The sequence below is a fragment of the Lipotes vexillifer genome, unplaced genomic scaffold, assembly GCF_000442215.2.
Source record: "Lipotes vexillifer unplaced genomic scaffold, Lipotes_vexillifer_v1.1 scaffold382, whole genome shotgun sequence".
In the NCBI taxonomy this organism is placed as follows: domain Eukaryota; kingdom Metazoa; phylum Chordata; class Mammalia; order Artiodactyla; family Lipotidae; genus Lipotes; species Lipotes vexillifer.
Window position 1 is genome coordinate 10,779,151 of NW_006780611.1, and position 13,905 is coordinate 10,793,055.

The 13,905-nt window shown below is 52.3% G+C and overlaps 1 protein-coding gene across 1 annotated transcript in view; it reads right to left on the minus strand.

Annotated features, from left to right (window-relative positions):
* Window positions 1–4,900: 4,900 nt before the first annotated feature.
* The window catches only part of LOC103070453 (TRIO and F-actin-binding protein-like), a 16,670-nt gene continuing 7,665 nt past the window's right edge, over window positions 4,901–13,905 (minus strand). The window contains exons 4-5 of the mRNA XM_007454110.1: window positions 12,493–12,661; window positions 4,901–6,978 (exon numbers count right to left, since the gene is read on the minus strand). Of these exons, the coding sequence (XP_007454172.1) occupies window positions 4,901–6,978; window positions 12,493–12,661 (2,247 nt within the window). The remainder of the gene's footprint in view (window positions 6,979–12,492; window positions 12,662–13,905) is intronic.

The window sequence follows — 13,905 nt, forward strand, 5'->3', positions numbered from 1 at the left end:
CTGAGGATGAGGTGAGGGAGTGGGTGAGGCTCCAGGCCCGTGACTGGGTGGTGTCTGTCTAGGAGGACAGGAAACTGGGGCCTTAGCCAGGCTTCAGGGAGTTGCAAGCTCTGTCCTCACGGCAGGCTGGATTAAAGCAGGTCAAAAAGTACCTAGGGTCTCTGGCTTCCCTCCCTGGGGGTGTCAGCCCTTCCCTCTCACCCACCTTCCTCAGTTCCAGAAAAAGATCTGCAAACAGCTGCTCACTTTCCGGACTCCCCCCTCCCCCGCAAGATATTGATTCCAACCTGGGCTATCAGGTGCCGGAATTTCCACCACCAATACTCCATTCACTGGGTTGGGCCCTGCCATCTAAGAGTTTCTTTAAAAATACCAATCCCCACCCTGGAAGAGACAGCCCTTAGAGCTGGACTGACGTATGGGAAGGTTTTCCCTGAAAACTTCTCAAGATGGCAGGTGCCTAATGAAGGACGGGGACAGCATGGAAGGGCCATCTTCAAGATGGACTGATGGGGTCTGGCTCAATTTTGCTGGCTCTTTGGGAGAGGGAGGAGCTGGACGCCCATGTTTGGGACTCTGACCCTTTCGTAAAGAACCTCCCTTCCCAGGACCCCCGCCCAGCACCTGGGGGAGGGGAGAAGCTGTGGCTCACCCCTTGGGGGTGCAGGGGCCCCAGTCAGGCTGGCAGTGCTCACCTCCCTGCTGAGGGCAGGGCTGGACTGTCTTCGGAGAGGTTGGCTCTGAACTTGGCTGGGCCGCTGCGACCGCCCCTCATCCCGGGTCTGGAAGGCCCCCGGTGCCTCGGACTTCCTATGAGCAAACGCACCGCCCCTCTGAGGGCCCTTGGGACTGCCCCACTCCCGGCACCCCAGCTCCTCTACTCCCACCCCCAGTGGAAGAGACGTAGCAGATCCAGGGACCCACCACAAGCTCGTTGAAGGGCCTTAAGTGAGGGAGGATCCTTTCAGGGCCTCAGTTTCCCCTTCTGCAAAATGGGGATAGTCGACACTGCCCTATTCTACCTGCCTCATGGGGCTGTTGGGAAGATGAAATGACAAAAGGGGTGGGCAAAGGTCGGGGAGCTCAGCCTTGGCCTTGACCGCCTCCTGTCTCACTCAGTACTTCCTTTCTGGCCGCCACCCCACTGGCAGCCCACAGTTCACCCTCAGACAAAGGCTAGACTGGTCCTTGCGGGAAGTTAAGATTTATTGAGCACCTACCGTGTCGCAGGCAGTGTGCATGCATGATCATAATGGCAAGCATTTATGGAACACTTCCTGTGTCCCAGGCACTTGTACTATCTCATTTCAACTCCTGCAATCCATGAGGTGGAGACAGGAGAGGCAGAATGTCATATGCCCCCATATTCCATTCTTTCTGCCCATTTTCTGTCCATATGGTAAATTTTGGACTTCCCAGGCCAACCTGTTTTTCCCCTCAGTACTAGCTACAGCCATCTAGCTGTTGGTTAAAGGGCTCTTAGCAAGATCAGAAGAAACATCCTCTTTTCCCCACAACTCCAGAAAGGCCAACATAAAACCATCCATGCAAATGTCATTTCTAAGACACCCAGATTTCAGGCATTGTTGCCACGTCCGACGAAGACAACCTCTAAGCTGTAGAAAGTCCCTAGTTCCAGCTAGCTGTCTTGCTTAATAATTGTTAGCCATGGTTGTTAATATTTAACGTGACATCCCTGTTGAAATGTAGGAACATTAAACAGAATCTGGGTACATCTCTCCCCTCCCCTGTGTAAGGGGGTCAAAAGAAAAGACCTAACCACTCCACTGGATATTTAGGATATTTATTGCAAGAGGGTTTGAGAGTCAAACTTCATCTAAATTGACAAATGGAGCTGTGTCTCTGGTGGCTGAACCAAACCAGAAGCCTGGGAAAGATGACCAGGTGCTGACCTTGACCCAGCCAGTGAAACAGGAAGAATCTCTCCTCAGGCCTGAGCCAGGACCCATACCCTGCAGTCTGCCTCCAGCTTGGGGCCTAGGCTGAAACTCTACAGAGGCTTTAGAAAGTGAAACAATTAAGGGCTTGGGCTTTGTTCTTGTCTTATGGCTTTTGCCAATGTTATTGGAATCAGATCCATAAACTAATTTGATTTTTTAGCCATTCTTAGCATTGGACTCACAGGAAACCAAAGTTCCCTGCTCTGGAGTAACTGTTTCTAAGTTTGACAGCTGCCTGATCAGGTTCAATTTTTAATCCAATTTGAAGCGAGAGAGTTTCCTTGCTCTGTGAGATCTGATGCCTTAGAGTGAATTTCCCTCAGAATCGGGGTGTAGGAGCCTCTGCGAAGCAAAAACCCCAACGTTGACTAGGTGGGGAGGATAACGGCAGAAACTACTCTGTGCAGGGTGGCGAGGCAAACGTGCGTTCTCTTCCGAATGAATGCATTTTCCATATAAACTCCAGCTTGTTCAATGAGCATTCCTTCTGAGAAGGCTCCCCCCGTGTGGAATGGAGAGAGGGGAGAGAAGAACTCAAGAAAATTCTGAGACTTCGACAGAGACCCCGCCTCCTGATGCTGAAGCAACAGTATTTCCTCGGGCCACCTGTTCCTGAGGGTTGGTGTGGCTGCACCGAGGATGACAAAGAAGCTTGCATGGGCTCTTCCACCTCCAGAGGGTATTAAAGGACAACGGCGTCAAGTCAGGTTAATTCCATGAAGGCTCTGTTTTGAATTCAAGATACTAGGAAATGCTTATATGATTCTAAGACAAGAAATTCCAAAGGCATCAAGAGGGCAGGAATGAAGATATCGAGCCAAAATTCCTAACGCTTTAATGTGATAATAGCCCTTTAAGAAAAAATGTCCAGCCTGTTAGAGCGATGCTTGAACAGAGTAGATGCTCAATAAATACATGTTGAATGAATGAATGGGAGAAAATAAGAGTACAGCTCTATAGCCACCCACTCAAAAATTTCAGTCTGTCCCTTAGAGATATTTAAGTAGGTTTTAAAATTTTATCTTCAGAGGACGAATGGTTTTCTACTTGGAAAAAATGCCATACAAGAGGGAAATTTTTAATTACTCAGTAGAGTCGTAAAGCCTTGGTTAGAAGCAAATAATCTACTTCAGCAAAATATATATGTGCTAAATATGCCATTTATGTATCAGTCATACCTCAATAAAGCTTTCAAAACAGGTAAACCCACTTCAAAGAGAGCAAAATAAAGTGAATAGAAGTATCCGTGTAAAAACAATTAAATGATTAATAAAAGTATAAATATTCCAGACTTCTACTATAAATGCTTTCTCTCTCTAAAAGTTAATCACGGTGAGAAAAAAAAAGAAGGAAAGAAAATTGAACTTTGGTTCAAAGACCCTGCTGAGTCATCAGGTAAAGTCAAAGGTATGCAAATTGACATCAGACCAAAAATAGTCATCATAAAAGGCCAAAGACAAAGGGGGTTTTCAGGGTAGTGAGACTATTCTGTGTGATACCCTGATGGTAGATACACGTCATTATACATTTGTCTGAACTCAGAATATACATCACCAGGAGTGAACCCTAATGTGAACTATGGACTTTGGGTGATAATGTGTCAGTGTAAGTTTATGGATTGCAACAAGTGGACCACTCTGGTGGGGGATGTTGATAGTGGGGTAGCTGTGCACGTGTAGGAACAGGGCGTATATGGGGAATCTCTGTACTTTCCGCTCAATTTTGTTGTGAACCAAAAACTGCTCTAAAAAAACGAAAGTATTTTTTTTAAGAGGCCAAAGAAAGAATTACACTAACGCTGGAGACCACAAAGGTTGTCGCCTGGGTTTTAAATGGATAAAACTTACTGGAAAAGGAAATTTGAAGAATAAGAGATAAGGTTTCTCATGCAGATTCAAATCTAAGAGAAAATGTTTTCTAAGGGACAACAAAGAGAGGAATTGTGGATGCAAAATATTACCCACTCGTTAGGGTGATGGAAATGTTCTAAAATTATGTTGTGGTGATGGTTGTACACCTCAGCCTCGGTAAATATGCTATAATTTATTGAATTCTACACTGAAAGTTTTGAGACTTTCAGACCTATGTTTTTTTCTTCTCTTGAACTTAACGAATGGAATTTCAGCCCTGATCCTTAAAGACTCTGAGGCTGGAACTGCTGGAGAAAGAAATCTCAGCCGGATCTGGAGGAAACATTTCTCCTCCCCAAGACTGGGGAAAAGCAGACGTTCTGCTGGGTTGTAAACACCTGCATGAATGGAGCCACTGACCAAGGAGACTTGTGGGATTCCTGGACTTCAGGTGCTGTCGCTGTGTCCCCAGGAAAGGAACATTTAACCTCTAAAAAAAAGTCTGTCATCCTGTGGGTTCTCTTATTTAAAATATGTGGCTCTGGCCATACGTTTTAAATTGACATCTCTGTTTTCTGAAATGCAAGGGACCTGTGAGTTTTCTTCTTTAAGGCAGAAAAAAATCTGGGACACTTTCTTCTCCCTCACATACAGTGTAAAAAAAAAAAAATAAATGAATAAACCTGTGACTCTGGATCAAACAAAGGGTTTGAGAATTTAACCTCATTTAAATTAATGTACTAATGTTCTAATTTTACAGATGAGGAAACTGAGGCTCAGGTAGGTTAAATCACTTTACCACATCACACCAGTTGGCGAACGCCGTTGACCCAGGATTTGAACCCAGCCTGCCTGACCCTGGTCTTCGCTCTTACCCACTAAGCTATGCACAATATCACTTAATTGTCAAAAACAACTCCTAAGGTGTGGAAACAGGTGAAGTGATTTGCCTAAGGTCACAGAGCCAGTAAGCAGCAGGGCGGGGGTCTAAACCCTTTCCTCGTTTGGAACCTAAGCCTGTGAACCTTCCACCAGTCCTGCCGCCGCCGAGCCTCCGCCCCAGCCCACCTGGCTGCCCCAGCCCTGGGCTCACCTGCGCTCTTGCCCGAAGAGGCGCTCCACCTCTGCGCGGCCAGGGCTGCGGGTGCGGCCCCCGTTGCTGCACTGGGGCCCTGGCTCCCTCTGCGCCAGCCTCCTGGGTGGGGGCAGGTCGGCCAGCACGGTGTATTCCTCCCTCTCCAAGTTGTGCCTGGTCTCACCCGGGGGTGCCGAGCCCCGGGAGCCCCCCGAGCTGCCTGGCGGAGGTGAGGGTGCCAGGAGCGCTAGGTCACTGGGCGGGTGGCGGGGTGGAGAGGAGGCTCGAGGGGCATCCCGGTGCCCTATGCACACTTGAGGGGGCAGCACTGGGGAGCCACGCAGAGAGTCTGTGGAGGGGGCCAGGCTCTCCATGCTAGTCCCAGTGGGGTCCTGGAAGAAGAGGGAGGGCTCGGGGGCCTGGCGGGGCGGGGACGAGAAGGAGGGTGCGTCGCGGTGCCCAATGCATACAGGGCTGGGGATGTGGAGGCGCTCGTGCAGAGAGTCTGTGGAGGGGACAAGGCTCTCGGTGCTGGCCCTGGGGAGATCCTGAAACAAGAGGGAGGGCTCTGGGGCTTGGCGCGGCGGGGAGGAGGCCCGGGGTGCGTCGCGGTGCCCAATACACACAGTGGGGGGGAACTGAGGAGGCTCGTGCTGGGCGGACTGGTTCTCAGCATCTGACGTGTCTGGGAGGAAGGGAAAGGGGTCAAATTGGGTGTGGCGGGGGGGTGAGGAAGCCCGAGGGGCATCCCGGTGTCCAATGCATACGGCTGGGGGCATATAGGGAGGGTCATGGTGGGGCGATTCACTCTCAGATGCATGGGGGTCAGGGAAGAAGGGAAAGGGGTCATGCTGCAAATAGCGAGGAGGCGAAGAGGCTCGAGGGGCATCCCGGTGCCCAATGCACACAGTGCAGGGGGGCTGGGAGGGCTCCGGAGAGGTCTGGGGTGCACCGCGGGTAGCAGGGTGCAGAGGCGAGGAGGTCCGGGAGGCACTGTGGTGGCCCGGTGGGTGGGAGGAGGAAGTGGCCCGGGATGGTGAGTTGTGCTGGGTGGGGCTGGAGGAGGGCTGGGGTGAGTCACGCTGAGCTGCTCTGATGGGAGACGAGGTCTGAGGCCTGTCGCTTTGGGTTGGCCGGAGGGCAATGGATGCCCAGGGAACCTCACTTTGCTTGGAGCGAGATGGGGAAGAGGTTCGGGGGCCATCACCCTGGGTTGGCCGGAGGGGAAAGGAGGCCCATGGAATGTCTTTGTTAGTACGATGGGGAGAGGAATTCCTGGGATTGTCCCGTTGGGTGCAGCCCTGAGAGGAGGAGCTTCCTGGGTTCTCCCGCCGTGAGGAAGAGGTTTTGGGGTTGTCCCGTTGGGCACAAGAGGCTCTGGGAGTGTTCTGTTGAATACAAGAAGGTCTGGGGTTGTCCCACTGGGGAGTACAAGTAGGGACAGGAGCTTGAGGGCTGTCCTGTTGGGTAGAAGAGCCTCTGGAGTTGTCTTGTTGGGTGGCTCTGGGGGGAAAGGAAACTTGAGGATTATTTCGTTGGGTGGACGAGGTTCTGGGGTTGTCCCGTTGGGCGACTCTTGAGGGAGAGGATGCTCTGGGGGTGTTCCGCTGTGTGGAAGAGGTCTTGGGGGTGTCCTGTTGGGTGGACGAGGTTCTGGGGTTGTCCCGTTGGGCGACTCTTGAGGGAGAGGATGCTCTGGGGGTGTTCTGTTGCGTGGAAGAGGCCCTAGGGGTATCCTGTTGGGTGGACGAGGTTCTGGGGTTATCCCGTTGGGCAACTCTTGAGGGAGAGGATGCTCTGGGGGTGTTCCGCTGTGTGGAAGAGGTCCTGGGGGTGTCCTGCTGGGTGGATGAGGTTCTGGGGTTGTCCCGTTGGGCAATTCGTTGGGGAGAGGAGGCTCGGGAGGTATCGAGTTGTGTGGAAGCAGAGCGATGGAGAGAGGAAGCCTGGGGGGTGGCACTTCGAGGACCGCTCTGTGGTGTCACAGGAGAGACCGGGCTCAGCGCTGACCGGTGCCGCTCCAAGAAGTACCCGCTTTCTCCCCGGAGCTTCGCCCAGTGCTGTCCGGCGCTTCGGTTCCCACCACCAGAGCCTAGAGAGAGAAGAGGTAGGTTGAAGATAAGGGCAGAGGTCTAGGCAGCTCCCACAGCCTACCTTTCTTTGTCCCCTGGGACAGATGATTGGGGCAGACCCCACACTGTCTCCTTAGAGGACCCACTTTCCCTATCACACAACTCCACCCCTCTGAGCAACAGATTGGAAGAGGGCTTAGATGCCGCTCTCAAGCTGAGGTCAAGAATTTGAAATTGAAAACCAGGATGACTCGGTCAAAGTGCGGTGGGCTCTAGAGCCGAAGGTCACATAGTCTGGGGGTCCGCGAACAAGTTAGAAAAGAGGCAAACTCGTAAAGAGCAGTTTTGACAATAGTCTGTGAGGGACTTCCCTGGCCGTCCAGTGGTTAAGACTTCGCCTTCCAATGCAGGGGGTGTGGGTTCAATCCCTGGTCGGGGAGCTAAGATCCCACATGCCTTGCGGCCAAAAAACCAAAACATAAAACAGAAGCAATGTTAAAACAAATTCAATAAAGACTTTAAAAATAGTCCACATTAGGCTTCCCTGGTGGCGCAGTGGTTGGGAGTCCACCTGCCGATGCAGGGGACACGGGTCTGTGCCCCAGTCTGGGAGGATCCCACATGCGGCGGAGCAGCTGGGCCCGTGAGCCATGGCGGCTGAGCCTGCGCGTCCGGAGCCTGGGCTGTGCAATGGGAGAGGCCACAACAGTGAGAGGCCCGTGTACCGCAAAAAAAAAAAAAAAAAAAAAGTCCACATCAAAAAACCTTTAAAAAAAAGAAAAAGAAAGAAAGAATAAAATAGCCTGTGTGACCCGAGAGAGGGAGAGCTAGATCGAACAGCAGCTACCAACAAATTTTCATTTCTGTTCTACTTCCTGCAACTGGATTCCGAGAAATTCCCCCCTCTCTTCCAGTGAGACTTGTGTGATCGCTCTAAAAAGTTCCTTTTGTGAACCAGCAGCATTGGCCTCACCCGGGGTTTTGCTAAGAAATGCAGAATCTCAGGTGCACCCTGGGGGCACCGCATCAGAATCATATTTTAATAAGATTCCCAGGTGATTTGCATGCACGTTACAGTTTAAGAAGCCCTGATCTAAGGGATTCATGTAACTTCGCTAATCAGTGAACCCCTCACAACTCCCATCCCCATGAAGGGGCCGCCATGATCATGGTGTCACCCTACACCCCCTCAGTCCCTTGGTCACCAAGCATGTGGTGGCCACCAGCTGTGTGCGTGTCCCTGGGTTGGTGCTTCAGGAGAGAAGTAACGGGTATTGGGGCCTTGTCTTGAAGGAGCCACGACTGCCTTCATTAAAGGCCACACTTAAGAGTCCCTCTTCTCTGGCGAGTTGCCTGATGGCCTAGTGGTTGGGATTCTGCACTTTCACTGCCTTGGCCCAGGGCTCAGTCCCTGGTGGGGGAACTGAGATCCCACACGCCATGCAACGTGGCCAAAAAAAAAAAAAAATGGAAACCCTCTTCTCACACTTTGAAACCTCTGCCTCCTCCAAACTCTCTGAGCTGGTGTCACTGAAGTCTGAGTTTCCAGCACCCATCGAGGAACTGGAACCACGCACAGAGCAGCACTTAAAATTTGCGCTGTTGGGAATTCCCTGGCGGTCCAGGGGTTGGGACTCGGCACTTTCACTGCCGAGACCGGGATCTAGGATCCCGCAAGCCGGCGATTCGGCCAAAAAAATAATTTGCCATGTGGTTGCGTGATGGTCTGATGCCCCACGATGTTCCAAATCTGCACGCTCCTCTCATCCACCTCTTCCCACCTCCCCGCTCTCAGCTACCTTCCTTTCTCACCTGGATGGTTGCAATAGCCCCCCAACAATGTGCACTCCGGGCCCAAGGTCATCACCCATCCAGGGAGATCCTTTCCACAAGCAAATCTAGCTAGATCACCCCTGCTTACAAGGAGAGACGAAAAGCTGTCACAGGTGGGAGAAGACTGAAAGACATGGTAACTAAACGCAATGTGGGATCCTGGATTGGATCCTGCAACATAAAAGGGACATTTGTGGAAAAACGGAGAATCCAAAGAAAGTCTGTAGTTTAGTCAGTAGTATTGTTACCAGTGTTAATTTCTTAATTTTGATAATAGGGCTATGGTTATGTAAGATGTCAACACTGGGAAAACCCGGGTCAGCGGTATAATGGAAACTCTCTGTACTATCCTTACAACTCTTCTAAAAGATTAAAAAAAATGCAGGGCTTCCCTGGTGGCGCAGTGGTTGGGAGTCCGCCTGCCGATGCAGGGGACACGGGTTCGTGCCCTGGTCTGGGAAGATCCCACATGCCGCGGAGCGGCTGGGCCTGTGAGCCATGGCCGCTGAGCCTGCGCGTCCGGAGCCTGTGCTCCGCAACGGGAGAGGCCACAACAGCGAGAGGCCCGCGTACCGCAAAACAACAACAACAAAAAAAAATCAAAAACTTCAGGGGCTCCCATCTGCACTTGGAATAAAATCCAGGCATTTCCCATGTGTGGCAAGGCTCTGCCTGCCCCCACCGGCCTCCCAGCTCCCTGTGGGGAGGGGCCTCGCCTTCTTGTTTACTACTGTGTCTGCTGGGCTTAGGAAAGTGTCTAGCACACCGTAAGTGAGCAATAATATTGTGCCACCATCTTCCAGCTCTGAGCTGCACCTCATCCTGGAGTCTTCCCACCCTTTGAGCGTGTGCACTGGCTGAGATGGCGTTTACCACCACTCCCGGTGGCTCAGAGCTGGGTCAGCACCCTCAGCCCCAGTTTCTTCCCTTTCCCACCCATCACAAGCATCCCTTGGAGCCTGGTCCACCCAGGATCTGACTTCATTCCTGTAGCCCCCTTAGTAAGCACACAGGGTAGGCTATGCAGATGTTCTAGGGCATCTGTGTTTTGTCCCTCAGCTAGCCGGACTCGGCACAGCCTGCCCCATGGAGTGTGTCTGCAAACTGAGAGGTGCCCCGAGAGGGATGTCAAGGCATTCCCAGCATCTTGGACTTGGCTAATTCCCCCGAGGCCGTGGCCTCCTGCTGCAATTTGGGAACCTGCCAACAGGCAGACAGTGGTGACTGCCTTTGATCAAGCAGGTCACATAGTGAGGGTCCCCCCACCCCACAGCCCCTGTGTTTAAGAGCAAGAAAGCAGGGATTTAGTACAAAACCCCACCAGCTCTCAGGCCATTCACACTGGGGAGGCACTTCTTCCCATACACACTCTCCCCAGGGCCTGACATGGCAGGGCAGTGGAGGCCGGGGGTGCTGACAAGATCTGATGAAGGTTTTTAAAGGATGGCTCAGCTGCTACAGCAGAATGGACTAAAGGGGCCTGGCAGAAACAGGAGATCTGAAGGCGCTGTGGCAATAACCCCTGGTTTGGTCGGGGAGCAGTGATAAAGATGGCAAAAAGGAGACATATTTGGGGTGTGTTTTGGAAGTGCTGACCAGAATTGCTGCTGATTGGATATAAAAGGTGAGGAAAGAGGAATCAGGATAACACGAGATTTGGGACCTGAGCCTCCAGATGGGTGGTGACATAGAACAGATTGGAGGAGGAACAGGGTGGGAGGGAGGGTCAGGTTGCTGGTGGCCCCCAACACTGGCCTCCTCTGCACCCCCTTCTCCTACACTCCACATGCTCCTATCACCCCATCTTTCTTCTCTCCTCGAACCTGCCACCTCTGCCCACTCCTTAAGGCTCTTCAATGGCTCTTCCTTCTGTTTCTGAACTTAGATCTCAGCTACAATGTCACCTCCCCAGAGAGGCCCTCCCTGTCCACGGGCCACTTGCTCTCACAGCCTCCTGTCTAATTGTCCAAAAATCAGTTCCCACTCTCTTGGACTTGGAAAAGATGCCATGTCCTCCCCCGTGCAACACATGGGGGCACCTGGCCAGTTTGCCCCATGCTGGGATGCTGAGCGGCCACTTGGTTAAGGTGGTGTCTGCCAGATCTTCCCATCCTAAGGGTGCCTTTTCCCTCTGTAATCGATATGTAATCTGAGGGGCGATACTCTGAGACCGTGTGAATATACTGTTCCCTGACAACCCTTCACCCAGGAATTTAGCATCAGCCGGTGATTCGTGCCTAAACCAGTTATCATCACTACAGTGGCTGCGACAGTCTCTTAAACTGCAAAAGTCTCCTCTGCCTCGCCCTGCTTCAATTCATCCTTCACACCTTGCCCTAGTGAAATTCTTAAGGCACAGGACCAATTACATCGCTCCCCTTCACAAAAACCTCCTGTGGCTCCCTGCTACTTACAAAAGAAAGTCCAGACTCCTTGGCTAGACTTGAGGCCCCGCATGGTCTGGCCCAGCTATATACCACCATCTCTGCTAAAGCTGTGCATACCAGGATACTCCCTTTTCACACCTCCATGCCTTTACCCAGCTGTTTCCTCAGCTACAGTGCCACGTCCAAAAGGTGTTCCTCTGAGTCCTTCCTTGGCTGGAATGAAGCTCTTTCTCCCCAGACCCCGGACCCACCCCGACCCTCACCCCGAGCCCTTCTCACAACCCCGCACAGCTGTTTCTGCCCTTCCTCTGTCCTGAGCTGCTGTTTGTCATCTCCCATCTGTTTGCTTTACTAGATGATGAGCTTTTCGGGGCAGGGACCATGTCTGGCTCCTCCTGAATGCCCAAGGTATCTAGCATCAGGTCTTACACATGGTTAGTGCTCATGTGTTTGATGATTGAATGTTACAGGAGCCATAGGAAGCCAAGACTGCCTCCTGGGGTTAGGACATGGATGCCCCGCCCCACATCTCTAAATCCTGATGATGCTGAAGACACAGACCAGGAGGCAACACAGTGCAGTAGTGATGGAGGGCCCAAACTTTGGGGGTCCAGCATCCTGGGTTCACATACCAGCGAGACGCTGACCAGTGTCATGTGCATCTGTGGGCTTGACCTGACCAGCAGCCTTCTGCCTTTCTCTGGAAACAACACCTCCTTGATTTCCTTTGGGCCATCTCCTCTCTTCCACTCTCAGACCATGAAGTTTGAACAGGGTGTTGATCCCATCCCTGCTCTCCAGGTTGGGCACATGGCTCATGCTGGGTCCCAGGGAGAACCCTTCCTGGGACTTTAGCTATATCTATAGGGAAGATTGTGCCCGCGTACTGTGGGAGTTGAAAATTAGGTAGGATACAGCCTGATACCGCTGCTACTCATCCTGCCACCATCAGGGGAGGATCTGAGAATGAAGACAGAAGAGGAGAGACCAGATTTCGGATGCCATTTGCATACCTGGATCCAGCCATGCCCGAAGGCATTTCTCTAGACTTTTACTCGGCCAGTTTCCATCACTTGCAACGTGAAGATCCTGGCCCACCAGTTGCAAGATGATGTATTTAGAGCAGATTGCATGGCACGTTGTCTGCTCCATAATTATACGGGGACCGTTACTGTTATTAAGACTCAAGCTGTCAAAGTAAGATGTACCCAGGGGCCCACGCGGCCAGAGAAATGGTTATCTAGTTCCCAGGCCCCTGGCCATCACCACACCTGTGGTCACAGGGACCAATCTGGCCTGGCAGAAGGTACTCACCCTCCTTTCTCTGGCCTGCAGTGTCTCCTCCTACAGGGGACCGGGTGAGGAGAGGAGGAGCCCTTCGGGCACTGTCAGCCCTTGGCCCCTCCTGTGGCTTCCGTGGGATCATCACGGTGAACTTGTCCCCACTGGGGGCCTCCTCTTGCCTCTCAACAGTGTCCCAGTCCTGCCAGGGAAGGGGAGGAGAAAGCCTGTTTGGAGAGCAAGGAGAGAGAGCCCAGGGCCTGCACTCCCAGCATGAGATGGATAGATGGAAGGGAAGGGAATTGACATTGCAAGAGCACCTGCTATATGCTCAGGACTGTGCTGGGCTCTTTGAAGGTGTGAACTCAGCGAAGGTTCAATCAACCCTGTGTAGTAGGTATGTCCCTTGGTGCTAAGAACTTGCCCAAAGTCACACAGCTGGGAAATGGTTTATATGGGAGGGGACTTGAACCCAGGGTAGTCAGACTCCGTGTGGTAGGAGGGCCTTCGAATAGCAGCCCCTGCCCCAGAGACACCCCCAGGATCCAGAGAGAAGTAGGTGAGTTCAAAGTCTAGCCCCAGGGGCTTTCCTGGTGGCGCGGTGATTAAGAATCCTCCTGCCAATGCAAGGGACACAGGTTCGAGCCCTGGTCCAGGAAGATCCCACATGCCGCAGAGCAACTAAGCCCGTGCACCACAACTACTGAGCCTGCACTCTAGAGCCTGCGAGCCACAACTACTGAGCCTGCGTGCTGCAACTACTGAAGCCTACGTGCCTAGAGCCTATGCTCAGCAACAAGAGAAGCCACAGCAATGAGCAGCCCACGCACCACACTGAAGAGTAGCCCCCGTTCACCAAAACTAGAGAAAGCCCGAGCGCAGCAACAAAGACCCAATGCAGCCAAAAATAAATAAATAAATAAATTTATAACAAAAAACTCCTAAAGTCGAGCCCCACCACTTCCCAGATGTATGGCCTCAAGTAAGTCACTTCCCTTCTTTGAGCCTCAGATTTCTTGCCCCAAAACAGGGACATAAAACTCTCCACCTCAGAGTGGGGTGGTGAGCCTTCCTGAGACAATGCCTGCAGGGCTGGGTCGTTTTATTCTGAATCTTATCACTTTCCCCTGGGGTCTCCTGGATAGCCTGCCTCTTCTGTCCCGGGACACTTTGAGGGTCGCATGTCCCAAGAAGTTCCCCTGAGTCTCCTCTTCTCTGGGCTAAATAGCCCCCCGCCCTTGCCAGGCCCTACAGCCTGCTCCCTTTCCTCTGACCCTCGGAGATCTATGCCAGGGCTGGTCATGGGGCTTAGCACTGTATGACCAGGGCAGGGCCTAGGTCCAGTCCCACTCTTTTTTTTTTTTTTTTTTTTTTTTTTACCCGGCCGGGCCTCTCACTGTTGTGGCCTCTCCCATTGCGGAGCACAGGCTCCGGACGCGCAGGCTC